Source organism: Trichosurus vulpecula, chromosome 9 (genome assembly GCF_011100635.1).
Source record: "Trichosurus vulpecula isolate mTriVul1 chromosome 9, mTriVul1.pri, whole genome shotgun sequence".
NCBI classification, from domain to species: Eukaryota; Metazoa; Chordata; class Mammalia; order Diprotodontia; family Phalangeridae; genus Trichosurus; species Trichosurus vulpecula.
The window spans coordinates 57,184,668-57,203,358 of NC_050581.1; the positions used below are offsets into that span (position 1 = coordinate 57,184,668).

The 18,691-nt window shown below is 39.2% G+C and overlaps 1 protein-coding gene across 4 annotated transcripts in view; it reads right to left on the reverse strand.

The window, feature by feature from the left end:
* Positions 1–18,691, reverse strand: part of MGRN1 (mahogunin ring finger 1) — a 115,522-nt gene that overhangs the window by 36,404 nt on the left and 60,427 nt on the right. For all 4 annotated transcript variants that reach the window (XM_036737887.1, XM_036737888.1, XM_036737889.1 and 1 more), the window contains exons 6-10: positions 15,429–15,495; positions 14,362–14,411; positions 11,169–11,216; positions 7,001–7,069; positions 5,450–5,609 (exon numbers count right to left, since the gene is read on the reverse strand). In XM_036737887.1, coding sequence (XP_036593782.1) covers positions 5,450–5,609; positions 7,001–7,069; positions 11,169–11,216; positions 14,362–14,411; positions 15,429–15,495 — 394 coding nt within the window. The remainder of the gene's footprint in view (positions 1–5,449; positions 5,610–7,000; positions 7,070–11,168; positions 11,217–14,361; positions 14,412–15,428; positions 15,496–18,691) is intronic.

An 18,691-nucleotide genomic window follows, 5' to 3' on the forward strand; every position in this document is an offset into this window, starting at 1 on the left:
GATGAAAAGACAACCCAGAACAGATCCCAGGGGGATCCCTTAGCAGGAGTGACCTAGATCAATATACAGCAAAGGAGACTGAGGAATAAGCAGATAAGCAGGAGGAGAACCAGGAGAAACTCGTGTCACAAAACCTAGAGAGAAGAAAAAATCAAGGAGGTGATAGTATCAAAGGTCTATCAAAGGTCAAGATGGATGAAGATTGAGAAGAAGACATTAGATTTGAGATCGTGTCCACCCTAATTCATAAGATTATAGATTTAGAACCAGAAAAGACTTCAGAGGTCATCTAGTCCAGCATCTTCATTTTACAGACAATAAAACTGAGCTGCAGAAGGATTAAGTGACCTGCCTAATATCATACACGTAATAAATGGAATAGTCATGACTCAAACCTAAGTCCTCTGATTCTGGATCCAGTATTTTTTTTCCACTGTATAACCTCTCTATTCTAGTTTTTTCTTCTCTCTTCCAGGGTAAGCACTCACAATTACTTCAACCTAATCTCATAAGACATTAATTTGAGGCTCTTCCCCATCCTCATGTCCTTCTCAGGACAATCCCCAGATCAACCATGTCCTTCCTCAAATGTGGTCCCCAGAAGTGGATATATTATTATAAGCAGGGTCTCACCAGGGTAAAGTACTGAGAGACTATCACTTCCTTAGTCCAGTATACCAGGCCTTTCATGTAGCCGAACACTGCATTGGCTTTCTCGGCTGCCATGTGTCACTGCTAACGCCTCCTAATCATACCGTTCGTTAAAACCCTCAGATCTTTTAACAATAAAGTGCAGTTTAGTCATATCTCCCCTATCTGTGAATCACTTGATCAATCAATCAAGAAACATTTTTAAGCACCTACTATAGGCCACACACCATGCTAAGGACTGACAGTCTAATAGGGGAGACAACATATACATATTTAGGCATATACGAGACATACACATAATATACAAGGTAACCTTGGCATAAAAGGCACTAGCAATTGGGGTATCACCTGCTACAGATGGTGTTTGAGCTGACTCTTGAAAGAAACCAGGGAAATCAAGAAGCAGAGATATGGATGGAGATCATTTCAGGCATGAGAGATAGCCAGTGCAACAGCACAGTGATGGGAGGTAGAATACTGTGTGTGAGTTGTCAAGTTTATTTTTTTTAACCCAAATATAAAGTTTTATATTTGTCCCTACTACATGGCATTATATTAGATTTGGCCCAGTGTTCTACAGCCTGTCAAAATCGTTTTGAAATGGGTTTGTTATCTAGCAATTAGAGATCCCTAAAAGCTTTGAGTCATCTGCAAATTTGATAAGCAGGCCATCTAACTTTTTATCCAAGTCAATGATAAAAAAGTTCAACAGCAGAAGGCCATGTGCACAGATCCCTGGAACAATTCACTGGAGACCACCTGCTAAGTTGACATAAAATGATTAATGACTCCTCACTGGGTCTGACCATCCAACCAGTGCTAAATCTACCTAATTTTATTGTTTTCTAGCCCACATCTCTATTGTCCTCAAGAATAGTATTACAGAATTTATCAAAAGATTTGCTAAAAATCTTGGTATATCACTCCTGGGTATACATCCCAAATAAGTTAAAGACAGTGGCAAAAGTCCTACATATATGAAAACATTCAAAGCAGCATTTTTTTTAGGGTAGCAAAAAAAAAATTTAAAACAAAGTGTCTGTCCACTGAGGAATAGCAGAACAAAAGTGATGGAAAATGAGTGAGTTCTAAAAAATGATGAATATAAGGCTATCAGAGAAACTTGATAAACTTGTAAATTGATGCAGAGTGAAGAAAACAGAACCAAGAGAACAATATAAGCAATGACAGCAATAATGTAAAAGAAAACACCCCTAAAAAACAACAGAATTCATATTAATATGATGGGGATACATATAACCTTGATGCTAGAGGACCAACAACGAAACTTACTTCCCTCTTCTTGACAGAGAGGACTACGCATATGGTAAGCAGCATATACTGCCAGACATTGTTTATGTGTTGCTTTATTTTCTTTAACTGTTCTTTTTGGTACAAGGACAAATTCTATTGAAGGAGTATTGCTGGGAAGCAAAAATAGTGATGTTAAATACCACCACTATCACCTCCCCCCCCCATTTTTTTTTTCAATCAATTCTATGTAAACTTTTGCTACAGAAGTCTCCTAACCTACCAGCATGGTAATCCTGTTAAAAAAAAAAAAAGGAAGTACAATTTACCTGTCCTTGATGAAGCCATGAATGTATCTGTTATCACCACTTTCTTTTCTAGATGTTTGCTAATTATGCTTTTAACAAATGTTCTAGAATTCTGCTGGGCATTAACATTTAATGATCCGTAGTTTTCAGACTCCATTTTCTTCCTCCTTTTGAAAACTGAGATTTTCTCGAGTCCTTGTCTAGTCCGTTAACAACCTTCCAGTTTTCTATGATCTATGATCCCTCTAAGTGCACTGACTATGGAGTGGTTCAACAATCACATGGGCCAATTCTTTCTGTTCCCTAGGTTACAGTTCTAACTTGAATTCATCAAGAGCAGCTCAGTGTTTTCTTACAATTCCCTTAATTAGATTAGACATCAACTCCCTATGAGCTTTATATTCTCCTGTCCATTCTACTGCAGAGATCACACTCCTCAGCAGAGAAAAGAAAAGCAAAATAGGAGTTAAGCATCCCTTCCTTGGCCCTCCTTTCTCCCAATAAAATCCAGATTAGAAGATCAAGATCCCTGGTTGTTCCATCCACCTTCTGAAGGACAAAATTATCATTAAGTTAAGTTAAGAAATTATTAGCTACTCTGCTTGTGGCAGAGAAAGCACTCAAGCAGATGTCCAAATAACTGAATTTTCCCCATCCGAGTGTTCTGTGGTATATTCCAGTTAAAGTATTGCTTCTGTCTCTGCCTCCACTGATCTCTATCCAAATGCATTATACCATACTTCCCCTGTCAGATTTCTAGGTTTCCTCATAAGTATATCTTTTTAAAAGTCTTTTATCGATGTTCTCTTCTTTTTGTGAATATCACTACCACTTCCCAATGACTCCTCTGCTCCACAAAACTCTCCCTTATGACAAAGGAGAACATTCAAGAAGACAGCCAACACTCTGGCGATGTCAGAAAATATATGCCTCATTCTGGACCAAAAGTCTGCTCCTTCTCTTCAGAGAGGGAGGGGCATGTTTTCTAAAATCATAATTGGTAATATATCTTCTTCATAAACAATTCTACTCTATTCTTCCCTTCTCCCCTTTACTGACCCTGTTTCTTTTTAATAAGGTATAGCCTTCTAGAGTTATATCTCAGTCACAGATATAACCCTACCAAGTCTTAAAGCCTTTAATTTGCCTCTTAAGTGATAAGATCTCTAGTTCATTACCAGTTACCTTAACACAGTTTTTCTAGCCTGATAAGTATGGTTAAGGAGGGAATAAGTGGTTAAAAAAATGAGGCAAGTGATATCAATGACACACCACAGAAGTCTGTCCATGAAGGGGAAAGAAAAGACAAACAGATGAGCAACTGGAAGTGGGAAAGAAGTGAGGTAGAGGTTTTCTTGAATATGCAAATACCAAAGGGAAGCAACAAGTAAATGGGGAGATGTGAAGAATAAGAAGGGATTCCTATGGTGGCCAAGTCCTTCCTGAGGCAAGGAGGGATATAATCTATACTAAAGCAGCACTTCTTAAACTGTGGGTTATGATCCCATGTGGGGTCGCAAAAAATCTGGCAACAGTAAAAGGCTTCTGAATGCACAATGACCAAAAATTAATTAAAAATCAAACATGTAATGAATCCAAGGTGTTTCTGGCAGTGCTTGCCCATGTTGCATTCTGCAACTTCACTGCAGCCTTTGTTTTGGACACAAAGCATGTACGCTTTGCACTGCAAATGCCCTCAGGCCATGCAATGCCAAGGAGCACTGCCGAAACACGAAAAGGGGTTGAGAGTGGAAAAAGTTTAGGAAGCCCTGATCTAGAGGAGTTAGTTTTGAAGAGGAGGAATATCTTGGGCCATGTGGAGAAAACTGGAGGGATACGTCAAAGTGGACACTCAGGAGGGCTCATGCTTGATGATCTTAATGTATAATGTAAGATTTGTAAGATGTATAAAGTAAGATATAAGGTTTTCAGCTACAGGTGACAGGTACAAAGAGCCAACAGAACCTTAATGAGAAATACAGAGATTCCAAACTGCTGAAGTCAATTGTGAACCTAGAAGGAAAGAGAAAGGAGAAAAGCAGTGCCTGCCTTACTCTAGCTAGGACAGGATCATGAGCAGGGTTATGGATCTCCCGAGGCCCAGTCAAACCAGCTCAGTTTCAGTTCTATATCTGCTGGGCATGCAGGGACTTGGCAGAGGAGCAGCTATAGGCTGCAGCGAGGTGCTTTGTTCTTCTGGGTCCGCCTCTTCTGGGATAGTCTCAACATAGCTTATGTCAAACTTGTGCCTCCAGTTCTTCATCTCAATCTTCTGCCTCTACTTTTCCTGGAATCGTGATTTGTGTTCCTACACCTAGTCTGGTGACTCATCCTTTATCCCAGATTGTCTGCTTTGCCTGGAGGCTTGACATCCACGGTTGTGCCCTCAGAATAAGCTCCGAGCCTGATAAATTCATTTCTAGCTTTTCATAAGGAAGAATCAGAATCCCTTATCACTGGCACAGAGCTGAAGCAGAAAAGGAAGGCAGGAGTTACCTATGATCGTGAAGAACCAGGACGAGAATGACAGAAAGATAACAGAGTGGAAAGTTATTTAGGACAGTGGAAGGGCAAGGTTATGCCAAGCTGAGAAGCAGTGAGACTAAAAGAAATTCAATCTTCCTTACCCCACTGGCTTACTATCTTATTTTCATGTGTTTACAGCTTAGAGTGGGGAATTTTTTTTTGGTAAAGTTTTACAAGGCAAGTCACTCCTACCAATATTGAACTTCCTGTTTGTTGTTAGAGGAAACTGGGAAAGGCTGCCCAAGATACAGGAAATATCCCATAAGGATGAGGAAAGTTTACAGATGAGACAATTTGTTCAAATTCACAGGGCATGGTAATGGTGGCATCGGGACTAATATTTAAGTATGAAATGTTCAAGACTAGAACATTCCATTCTCAGTGGCAAATGTAAGAGAAATAAATCTTAAGTAGAAGCCTATCCTTCTTCCTTGCAGTTATTCATCATAATGGAAGATTGATTCATCATTGCTCTAAAGGCACAGAGATCTCATCCCATGCTCTCCCCCAAACACCCAGGAAACATAGCAACATAAAAATGCAAAGATGAGTAAAAGCTGAAAAGAAAAAGAAAACCCAAAACCATACATACAGGTCAAGCACAGGGCAGCCCTGCCTGTGTACCAAGGCCCAGCTAGTTATTCTTGTTTCTTTGGGAATTAGTGTTTGGGCCCCAGTAGGAAACGGAGACCACATTTTCCCAGAATACTCACGTAGCCTGCAGATGGGGCAGTTATTTGCTTGATAGCGCAGGGTATCTGCACATGAGTTACAAAGACAAAGGTGTCGGCAGGGAAGGATCAGAGTGTCTCGCAGGTCAGATAGGCACACAACACATTCATTACTGTTGTCGCTGTTCTCATCATCAGACGGCTGTAACGGCAAATAATTTCCAACTTAGCTTCTCACACAATTCCACAGGTAAACAGGGAGCAGCAGATGAATATGATGCAAAGAGGAGCAAAGAACCACAGAGAAGGCAGGTCCTTCCCAACCAGAGCAAGCTCTTCCTTTCTGCAGCCCTTACGTAGCCATCAAACCAAGCTGTCAGTTCTTATTTACTTTGTGCAAGACAAATTTTGAACAATTCAAGCCAGACCAAAAGGTGGAAGCTGGGTGTTTAAAATGTGAAACATGATTTACCTGTCCACTCTCCTAGCTGAAACCTGCTATAGTCCATTAAAACTCTCAGATTTAAATCTTCTTTGCTGAAATGGTAAAACCAAGCCACCATGTTAATGACAAATGAGTCATCATTAACCCAGGACAAGGAGGACCCTCGGCCCTGGGCACCAACATGGAAGCCCTGCTCTTGCCATTCCATCAAGTGTTCTCCACGCATGCATGTTGGAACATACAGCTCCCAGTCTATGGCAGGACCTCAGCATGAGAAACACTGAACCCTGGTCAGGAAGACCTGGTTCATTCAGGAGTATAAAAAACTTCCACCATCCTGACACTCTCTATCTCCCTGAGGAGAGGGGAAAGTAAGAGCTGTGGGAGGAAATAGGCAAAGCAAGTCCTCATACCATGTATAACAGCGACTTTCCAGAGAGACTGAACAGTGCTTCTAGACACTAGTAACTCACTATAACGCTGTGCTTAATGTCATGGTGGACTGGGGGACTACTTCGTGGATTATAGTACCCTATAATGAAATCCTGTTGGCATTTCATTACTTAAGCCCCATGGATGGGGTCAAATATAAATCTGTTTTACAGTGAATTCTGTTTCGTGGAGAGACAGGTTATTGCAAGGTTCCCACTTACTAAAACATCTTAGAGGAGCTCAAAGTCTTTCACAGACATTATCTCACCCTAAGCATATCCCTGAATGGCAGAGACACAGCACAAAACCTTCTTATATGATGAGGAAACCTCATTAGGCAGAGGAGAGAAGCAATTTGCTTAAGATTACTCAGTTGGATGACAGGAAAAGATCTCAGAAACCTTTATTGCTGCATTACCTATTTATGTCTCAGGTAGGACAGAAAATAAAAGGCCTAGGATATTTATTCAGTAGGCACTCAGTCCATACAGAAAGAAATTTCTGCTTTCCTTGAGAGGCTAAGACAGCAACAGAAAAGTGAGTTAGCTTTGGAGTAATTGTGTTATACAGACATAGGAGCTACCTGAACCTCCATGAAAAAGCAAAGGACAAGATCCTTTTATTAATTATAATCCCCTCTCCCTCAAATAAACCTCATCTCTCAAAACCTAGTTCTAAGTAGTGCTCAATAAACAGTCGTTAACTCATGAACCTACCTTGGTTTCCTGGTTGTTTTTGTTTTCAATGCCATAGATTTCCTGGAGGAGGTAGCTGACTCGATCCACCTGGAAAACAAAGAGACAAAACCATCTGCATCTATACCACTTTGCCTTATTACTGAATTGTTTTTATAGAGGAAAGGGTGATTATAGAGAGCTTCCCATTGTATCAACTGACATTTGGTGTTGGTCCTACACCTACCTACCTCTAGATAAATGAGATACTGAAACACCAGGAATGAATAGCAGCAGAAAGGAAAGATAATAAGCTCCAGCCCTAGCCGCTGTGGTGCTGTAGAGGGCACATTGGGAAATTGTGATTAGCTAGTTCAACATGCATGTACATACACATGTACGTGTACGTAGGGGAGGGGCTGTTAACCTTTTTTGTGTCAGTCTGATGAAGCTTAAGAACCCTTTCTTAAAATAATGCTTTTAAAAGAATAAAATAAAATACATAGGATTATAAATCAATTATATTGAATTAGTCATCTATCTCTCTATTTATCTATCATCTATCTATCTTTTCTAAAAAATAATGTGCTCTAAATTATGAACCTCTACCTTAAACCTAGGAAATGGATCCAGCTAAGGCCAGAAGATATCATGTTGAAAAAAATCTCCAGCTTTGACTTGTTAGCACTACATAGCAGTGGTGTCAAGCTCAAACAGAAGAAGATCCCTGTGGGCTGCATATTGACTGAGAAAACAACAAATTAACATTCTCTATGTTTTATTGTATTTTTGTTTATTTTGTTAAACACTTTCCAAAGACATTTTCATCTTGTTTGGGATACATTCAAGAGTTTTCAAGCTGTGAGTATGACTTTTCTGCTACAACTATCTGTGGCCAGTTAGATTGGCTTAGTCATTTAGAAAATAGTACTAATGAAGCTAAGGTCTTGGGTTCAACCACCATATGACCCAATTAATTTCATTCTATTCTCCAGCCACAGAATATACCACAGACTAAACTAGTCATTTTCAAGAATGAATATTTTTCGCCATAAGAGGAACCAAGTTTGTACTTGGTTCTTGTACTGCCGTACAAATGCAAATTCATGCCCATTTCTATAAAGAGCACAACGTTTTTTGCATGGAAAGTAAGCCCCCTGTGGAGTCATCTCGCATAACAATGAGAGTCTCTAAAATTTACAAAATATTGCCTTAAGATAAATATCTCTGATTATTAGGCACCAGAATATTTTCTCTTATTAGTGGATATGATACCTAGTTAGGAATTTTCCTATTCTTAGCTTGAGCTTTTTATATGATACATAAGATAATATCTTCTTATCTGTTTTGAAACAATTTCCAATTTAAAAACTACTAAGTTAAATACTAAATATATAAAAAGCTATTCTCCAAAGGATAAAAGGTCAAAGAATTTGAATAAACAGGTCTCAAAAGAATTACAAATTACTAAAAACCATATGAAAGAGTGATTCAAATGACTAATAGTAAGAGAGACACAAACCAAAACAACTCTGAGGTTTCACCTCCTACCCAGCAAACTGGACAACATGACAAGAGATGGGAATAGTTAATGTTGGCAGAATTGTGGAAAGAGAAGCACACTTAATACACTTGATGGATCTGTAAAATGTTTCAGCCATTCCAGGAAGCAATTTGGAATAATGTTAAGTGACAAAAATGTCCATAGCTTTTGATCAAGAGGTCTCACTGTTAAGTATATACAACAAGGAGGTCAAAGATAGAAAGAAAGGTCCAACATATGCCAAAATATTTATAACACTTCTCTGTAGGAATTAGAAAGACACATGCCCATCGACTGGAATGTCTAAACAAACCGTGCTACAGAAATGCAAAGGAATAAAGAATATAAGGAGCCGTGGGAAAGACTTCTATGAACTGATGCAAAGTGAAGTAAGCAGAACTCGAAAAAGAAAATGCAGAATGATTACAACCATGTAAACGGAAAGAAGAGCAACGATCTTGTATAATTATAATGATCATGCTCAGCACCAAAGAGGAGATAGAAGAATGTACTGCCCCACATGTCTTAAGAGGTGTCGTGCTTACAGATGTGGAACATGGCTTGAGATCCCATTCAACTGCTCACATAGGCCATTTCCTTATGGACAATTCCTTACAGTTGTCCTACAGATAACTCGACCTATCAATGGACTCCCTTATATAAGCTTCACTCACTATCTTTGTGGCTCCATAAACTAAAATACTCTTTCCTGGACACCACTCATTCCTTTGTATATGTTATCTTCTCCTACTGGAATATTAAATTCTTTAAAGCTAGAGACCAGGAAACACAATAAGCATTTATATGATGTTTTTCATTCACTCATAAATTATTGTATTTGGCTGGTGTGTTAGTTTTGATAAACTGCTTCCCCGCCCCCTTTATTTTTTTTTTCTTTTTTATTGTAGAGAATAAAACTCTCTGGATGGGGAAGAGGAGAGGGAAATATTGGGAGATCAAGTGATGTAATAAAAGATATCCATAAAATTTTTAAAAAGAATACTAAGCCCATTTTAAATACATGACATACCTTACCTATCATCTTTGATCTATATTTTTCAAAACGACCACTTTCAAAAATTATTTTTGAAATCTGAGACTAAGTTTCTATAGTTCTATGCTCCCCCCAGACCTTTCTAATTGACACTTGCCTCTTTGCTGGGCCTTACTGCCGGATTCCAATTTAAAGTGTTAAAGCTCCTTCAGTACAACTCCAGTTTTTGTTTTTCTTTTCCTCTTTCTCTGCCTTCCAAAATTTCTGGAATCCTCTACCTCAGCACCTCTGACAAAGCCTTCATTTCCTAAGCACTGTATGTGTCTTTGATACCTAGCCCCCACCTTGGTTTTTTTCCAAAATAATACTTTTCCATTACTATTCTGGAGCTGAAGTAACACTGGGAAATTGGACTCCAGCAAATAACCAGTTGCCAAACGCAATAAAGTCAGCCATTAAGTGTCTTTTAAAAATAGAAGTACTGGAAGCATACTTTTTATAATTTGCTTTAAAAAAGAAATAAAAGTGTACTGAAAAACAGTGTGGCATAGTAAGTAGAGAGCTGACCCTAAGTCAGGAAGTCCTGGTTCTGAGTCCTATCTCTGACTCTGGCTGTGATTCATCCCAGGCAACTCTCTGAAACTAGAATTTACAGACCTGCTGATATATGTTAGTAGGGGCAGTTTCCTCCTCAGCAGTTGCCTCTAGCAGTGAAACCACAGATTCCGCTCCTTTCCACAAATAATTTAAAAAAATACATTTTATAGATGTATTTTGTTTTTAAATCACAACAGCTTCTGGAAATACTTTCCTCTTCATTTTTCCTCCCCACCTTTACTTATAGTAAAGAAAGAGTTAAGCAAAAACATTCCATACAGTGACTGCATCTGACAATAACATTCTGCCCTAGAAGTTCCCCACCTCTCTGTGAAGAAGAAACAGGTTAGTTCCATTAAATTCAGACTTGGGCTTATTTTCAGAAATCTTTTCATTTATATTGCTACAGTCATAGTTGTTCTGGTTCTGCTTACTTTATTAAGAGCTCCAATTTTGTTAAAATCACTTTTCAATGGTATCTCAACTTGTGAAAATTGAAATATGTGAATCAAAGGTGGCTCAACTTAAATGAACTCTTTCCTGGACCCTTAAAGCTGGTCATCACCAGAAAGAGCTTGTTTTGCGATAGTCCTCCTGGCCTAAGGGAAATCCTCCTGAGACAAGGTAGGGTAACCTGCCAGAGGACCCACAGAAAACACAGCTTCAGCCTTCAAAGAACAGAGCCAGTTCCACAGGAACTGCTGACTTTAGTACCCAGTTTCCTCTGGAAAATGCTGGGTTTGGTCCATTTTGCTGGGATTGTGCAACCTACTACTTCCACACTATTTCATCTTTTCTACTCTCAATTGCAACATATCTGTGGTGAATAGCCTCATGATATCTGCCATTCATAGTTTTGTATTTGTGAGTTCCTATTATAGGGACAATAATAGAAGAGGAACTGGTGCCCTCCACCTCCTTTTATGGACATTTAAGGTAAACTCACTATAGAAATCTAGCCAAAAAAAGATACTATATGGTTCAAGAACATTAGTAAATATGGATTGCTATTTTTTTAAATCAAATACATTTACAATATTTAAAAATTTTACATTAAAAAAAGATAACACACTTACAATCTGCTTCTGTTTTAAAGGTTTCACGGAGAAGCTGCCGTCAACATGCTGTAGGGGAGAAAAGATCTGTAAATAGACAAACTAATATACTCTAGGTCAACTATAAATGGACAAACCAATGTACTCTAGGTCAATTATGGTCTATTTTTTAGTGATGATTTTCTGGGGGAATTTTTAGAAAAGAGACCAAATCTTTTCCCTTTTTCCCCAAGAAGACTGAGAAGGTTCTGTGGCCTTTTCTCTGATTCACCAAGAATGGTCACTGAGTCAGCACTGAGTGACTATTGTGTAAAAGGGTACTGTGTTAAGCTCTGTGGAAGACAAAATTCAAAAGCCTAGTTGCTACTCTTAAGAAACTTGCAACCTAGCTGGGGACACAACCGAAAGACACTTAAAAACACAAGGAAATTTCTGAGTGAAGATGAATAGACATTGGGCTGTTTTTGGAAGTACCAGCAAAACAGTTTCTATTTGGGTTAAGGACAAGGCAAGGTACTTCTTCTGTGAAATCTCCAATTATTTCTTCAGAGCTAATTTAGACCCTGTACTTAAGAGCCTAGTAAAGGCTACTGGACTGTAGCTACTAGACTCTGAAATTAAAGTAATGTCACACTGTGTTTTAAAACAATGCAGAAATCTTGAGAAGGTCAGGAGTATTTTATCTACTATACTAAGTGAATATGGAAGTAGAAATACTTATCTTTTGCTCCTCCAACTCTGTTGGTGAGTCTGGTCAATAGTTATCATGTATAAGAGGCTAAGGTTCTATCCCTATATCAGGGATTTACTTTACCAAAGACTAAACCTCTTGAGGCAGCTAGATGGCTCAGTGAACAGAAAGCTGGGCCTGAAATCCGGAAGACCTGAGTTTAATTCCAGTCTCAGACACTGACTAGCTGTGTGACCCTAGGCAAGTCACTTAAATCTCTGATTGCCTTAATCACTGGAGAAGGAAATGGTAAACCACTCCAGTATCTTAACCAAGAAAACCCCAAGGACAGTATGGTCCATGATAAAGAGTCAGACAAGACTGAACAGCAACAGAAAGTGCTTGACCTGAGCCACATGTCTTGTAAAGCCTTCATCCTCCTTTCACAGGGAGAAAAGGTGACAATGCATGACACAAAAACTAATCTATCCCCACTACCATACTGAAAAAAAAAATGCAGTTTGCTACAAGGGAAAACACAGTGGTCTAAGGTCAGAAGGCCTGGCTTCTAGTGATAGTTCTGTCCAAGTTGTGACCATGGGCAAAAACACTTAATATCTTTAATTCTCCATTTCTTCATCTATAGAATGGAGATAATATCTTTCTTGCTTTCCACATATGGCAGTTACAAAGATCAACATGAGATAGTGTGTGTGAAAGCACAAAACAAATGTAAGGTCTTAGGACTATGTTATACTGAGGATGAGTTAGCAGCCCATTTTCAAACACACAGGGAGCCCATCATAGCGCTCCTAGAAGGGTCACAGTAATGAGAGGTATCTATCTAGGTTTTGTGTTTGCTTAATAAGAGGATGGGAAATGATGGATGGAAAATGACCAACAAAGCCTGGCAATTCAATCTCTGTTACCAAGCAACTACAACTTTCTCAAGAGTACCTGCTTGCATAACGGGGGCATTTGCCATTAGCAAAGCCAAACTACAAAAGGGATTCCTAGCGATATAGCAAACACAATTCAGAAAGGGACCGACAATGTAAGGACACGATATTTTCCTAGTTAAGGTAGAAATAATGTGTCATTGCAAATACTTATGCATACATAGTACTTAAAAATAACAAACCTACATTCCTCTTAAAATATATTCTGTAAACACCCTTCTTACCAATTCCGACAGGCTTACTGTCTCTGCAACAAGAATAATGCCTTTGAGCCTTCTGCAAAGCAGAACCACACGCCATTCCTACCTGCAATGTACTAAGCAGTATCTTTTTTCTTATCATTCAAACAGCTTCTGAAAATCAACTCCTTCTGCAAAGCCTTTTTAAATGAACGACATAAGAGCTGACTATATTCCTTTCACCATGCTCAGTTCAGTCAGGAAATTCACAAGATGACTTTTCATGAATTTCTCTTCTAATTTATGTAAGTACTTACCTAAACGTTCTCCCTTTCTCTGGCTTCCCACATCTAAAATACGCAAAATGAAAATACTTCCTGGCCTGCTGTCATGTTTTCATTTGGCTCTGTGATCCCATACATATGCCCTTAGGTAGTCTATATATACGTACACTATATATACATACACTACATATCCAAAACAGAACTTGTTATATTTTTGCCCACACCCAGCCCTTTGCTGAATTCCCCTTTCTGGGTAGGGCACTCACCCTTGACTTCCTCGTCACCTTTGCCTCACGTATCCAATCAGCTGCCAGGTCCTTATAACTCTATCTCTGAAATCTGTCTCACATCCCTCCCTTTCTATCACCTCCTGGCTAGTGCTCTAGTTTAGGGCCCCCACAATCTCTTGCTTTGACCACCCTATTAGCCACCACACTGGTCTCCGTGCCTCACGTCTCTCCCCTCCTCCACAGAGCTGCCAAAGTTACTTTCCTTACTTCCACATCACTCTCCTACTCCATAAACTCCGGTGGCTCCCTATTGCCTTTAAGATCAAATACAAGCTCTTTTAAAGTCCTTTACAGTCAGGATCCAACCTCCCGTTCCAGCTTTATTATATATCACTAGCCTTTGCATACTATTTGGGCCAGCCAAACTGGCTTTCTTACTGTTCTTCACGTAATATTCCAACACACCTGGAATGTAGCTTCTCCTCATCTTCACCTCTCTAGAATTCATAGTTTTCTTCAGAGCTTAGCTCAGATGCCCCCTCCTACCACATGAGGCCTTTCCCAACATCACCAGCGCCTCCCCTTCCTCTCCCAAAATTGCCTGTGTACGTGCTGTCTTCCTCCACACAAGCTCCTTGAAGGCAGAGACACTGTATTGCTTTTGTCTCTGTTTCCCCAGTGTCTAGCTCAGTACCTATGCCTGGAGCTTAATAAATGCTCACTGACTGACACAGCTGCCTATCCTCTCACCCCAGGCCCACCTATTCCAGACTTGTCTCTAAATTTAACCAAAGGTCACTCCTTGAATTTTACAAACATTAAGTGCCTACTGCATACATATACTGACATAACCCTGGGCAATGAAATATAAAGTTAATAGGACTACACTTACCTTCTCAAAAGCAGCTAATAGCACATGGGCATGACCGGTCACTTCCACAACTACCAGGAGGAAAAAGAGAGAAGTCATAGTTGGCATCAGTCCAATTCTCCTACCCAGGAATAGGACAAGCACCAGATTACCTTCCCATTGCGTAAGAGGCTGTTCTTCCATCTTTCCCACCCTCCACACCCTCATCTTTTAAGGTTTGTCACTTTCCAAGTTCTCAGATTAGGAGCTGAGTCTGTTGTGGGTCTGGCAGGGTTCAGGACCCCTTCCCCCAGAGCATTCTACCGGTCCCTCACCAATGACCAAACCTCACCTGTCCTCCAAGGCTGCTTACACATAACTGCCCGTGGCTGACACTACAACTGTTACCTCAACAGTACTATCTTGGGCCGTTAAGCTGGGTTCAAGATTCTTGCCCTAAGGTTTGGGGGAATTGCTGCCTCCATTTCTGATTCCTATCCACAAGGCAGTAATATCCTCAAAAATATTGGTCAAAAGAAAAAAAAAATCTGATATGAACCAATGTCCAAAGGGAACGTTGTCTAGATTTTTTTTTTTGGTCTGAATATATGATTTCATCAGTATAAGAAACTTTCTATATAGAAGCTCTGTCAACTGGTACAGATCGGCACCAGCTCTGTATCTCACAGTCCTGGGGAATTACCTGGGACACTGGGAGATTAAATGATTTGCCTACAGTCACAGGGCATCAGATTCAGGACTTGAATTCAGGTCTCCCTAACTCCATGTCCAGCATGCTCTCTACCCTGGACAAGTTTCTTGGCCATGTTGCCTCTTCTTTCTCTCTGGTTGCCTGGTAAACATAGTTCAAAAATTCAAACTGCAAATCTGTTCATCTCAACTAGTTTCCTGTATAAACTGAATTGTCCACAAAAAAAGAAAAACATACAACTCTCATGTAAAAAATAACAAAAAGAGACTTACAAAGCTCACTTTGATTTCTTTGGGGATAAAAGGTATCACTGAAGCAGTAAATTCTTTCCTGAGGAGTTCGCACTTAGAAAGAGACTTATTTAAGGGACAAGTGAATTTTTAAAAATATTTCTTACCATCTCCTTCATCTACAACAGCCTGGATCACTACTGGGAATATACCCCGGTCCAGATCAAAGTTCAACTAGAGGTGGAAAGAAAGAGAAACATGTGAAGATTCGTTTCATTGAGTAGAGAGATCAGCCAAATCAAATGAAAGTTTGACATTATTTTAAAGGGAGAACGCAAAACAAGAAGGGAAATGTAGCATGATTGCTTAAGAGGGAAGTGAGTAAAAGAAATGGGTTAATTAAGCTGCTTTGATTCTTTGATTCTTTCTTATAATGAAAGTTCAGGCAGGCAACAGGACTGTTTAACATACATAAGATTTCCATTTTATTTCTTATCACAACCTCTGAAAGACAAATTAAATAAGGAATCTGCTGTCCATTACCAGCAATAACACAAAATCCCAGATAATATCCTAAGTTATCAACATGATAAATGACCATTTTATTAGATTCTTACAATAGGCATTGTAGACTGGATGTGGGGAACATAGTCTCTATCCTAAAGAGATTGCTGTATCTAAGAAAAATAACTGTAAGGTTAAAACAAAGACATTAGTGGATATAATATACAAAAGCACATGCTAGATAAGGAAGTGGTATATTAGTTACTGGTTAGACCTTCAATTGGTCTATCAGTCAATCAACAAGCATTTATTAATTATCTACTGTGTGCCAGGCATTGTGCTAAGTGCTAGGAACGCAAAGACAGAAATGAAATAGACCTTCCCCTAAAGGAATTTATCTTTCATCAGGGCATCTCTTGCAAAGACACAGAGATGGGAAATGGAGTGTTGTGTTGGAGGGACATTGAGAAGGTCAGTTTCATTTGAACATAGTGAGTATGAAGAGAGATAATGTGTCATACTGGACAGGTAGGTTGGGGATGGGCTGTGAAGAGCTTTAAATGCCAAACAGGAGTCTCTATTTGATCTTAGAGATAACTAAAGCTTACTGAAAGTGAGAGTGACATAGTCAAACCTGTGCTTTAGGAAAATCTCTATGGCAGCTGTGTGAAGGATGGAGGAAAGTAACAAGAAACTTGGGGCTGGGATGTTGGTAAGGAGAGTATTTCAAGTCCAGGCAAGAGATCATAAAGGTGGCCTGAACCAACTGGTGATTATGTACGTAAAGAGAAGGGGGTGGATGCAAGAGTAGCTGTGCAACTGACCTAATATGTGGGATGAGTTGAGGAGGACACCAAGGCTGGTGAACCTGGGAGTATCTATGACAGAAATAAGGAAGCTTGGAAAAGGGGTGAGTTTGTAGGGAAAGACAATGAATATTAATTTATTTGGGACATGCTGAGTTTAAGGTGCCTATGGAGCATCCAACTTGAAATGTCTAAAAAGCAGGTGGTAATACCAGACTGAAGTTCAGGAGAGAGACGGGAGTTGAATATACAGATTTGGGAGTTATCTGTTTAAAGATAATAATTAAGTTTACCAAAGCTGATAAGCTCACTAGAATGTCCCTTGTCCCTGGTACTCTTTGACAATTATAGAAATGCTAGCTAGAATAATATGACAAAATTAAAGGCATAAACAATGGAAAAGAAAAAATTAGCCCTTTCTGCAGAAGACTCCAAGGAATCAATAAAAAAACTAAGTAAGGTGATTAATACCACTAATAAAGTAGAAGGATACAAAATAACTCCATAGCATTTCTACATTGTATTAACAAAAACAAGTATGACTTATAGTATGAGAAATTCCATTCAAAAATAAAATTCACAAAATATTTGGGAATTAGCTTACCAAGCTATATTTAGGCCTTACAGAAATACAAGAAAACTTGAACAAATTTTAACAAATCTGAGAATATCAAGACTTAGTGTGCTCTTCTTGCAAGGTGGAGAGTCATTTTAGGAAGAGTAAAAGTAAAAACCTCTTTAAATAACAGGTAGCCCACAGATGGAATACAGTACCCCCAAATATTATGCAAATCAAAAATCTAAACAAGAACACAGGGCAAACAAAGAAGCCAGAAAAACAGCAATCTAAGGTAGGAGTGGAACTATGAAGAATATGACTATACAAACTAAACTACACAGCAAGAAACATACAGTGTTTCTGAGGTTGTGTGTATATAAATATGTAGATAAAGAAAAACATATAGGTAAAGCCATACACTGCAAACTGGTTCTGCAAAAACCAGAAGTCAGGCACTATGGAAACAAGCTACATTAGGAGATCTCATTCCAACACTCAAGCTACCAGTAACTGGAAATTCAGGCAGTGTAGGCGAGTTCACTAGTTGAACCTTCACTTTCACTTGTCCTGAATCTGGCATCTAAATGAGCAATCTAACATCACATTAACTTCAGCTTCCTGCACTTAATTACATAGCATTTAAAGGGCACATATCTGAGCAATTAACACACTGCATCAAGCCTGTAGAGAAGTAGTAACTCTAGGAAGGTAATTAGTAAGATCAATCAATAGTCATACACTTCGGGGGTAGAGAGGGAAGAGAAAAGTGACAACAGAAAAGTCTCTTGTCCCAATAGCTCTGGATGAAATATAAAGAGCAGAAAAGCTCAGTTCAAAGCTTTTGTTAGTTTGGCACAGACATGTACTACTCAAATCTGAGATACATGATAAAGGAACAGAGAAAGTGGACATCCATTGTGGCTCTCCTCCCCCATACTAGATTTAGAGTTAGAAAATCTGAGTTCAAGTCTTAGGATAGGCCAATCTTTTGAGCAATTTAAACAGTTTTTGGGCCACAGTTTCCTCATTTGTCCAATAAGGGAGTTAGGGCAGATAATCTCTAAGGTTCCTTCCAGCTCTAAATCCTATAATGCTATACTTCTTTCCATTAAAGTCATCCACTCATGACTAAGTCAAGAGATTGGATTCTGGCCTTACCATCAATCTTATCTTACGATAATCACTCAGTTTCCTGAGCTCTAAAACAATGCCAATAATCCCTGTCCTGCCTATATCACAAAACTATCGTGAGGATCAAATTATATGCTGGCTGAGAAAGTCTTTGGAAAGTGTGAAGGGCTGCACAAATGCAATACATTACTTTGATCATCACTGGAACTCTTCCATCTGACAACTGCCTATTCTGTGGTCTGCCTCTCCCTAACTCCTACCCTCCCTTAAAAAAAAAAAGCCCATAGTCTTCTTTCTCTTGGAACAGACTCTCTTTCAACGAATTACTTTTCAGATTCCCTGTTTAGGTGATGCCCTCTTGGGATTTGGAGAACGGGAAATATGAGAAAGTCAGAAGAGATCATGAAAACTAAAGAAACTCTGGGGAGCC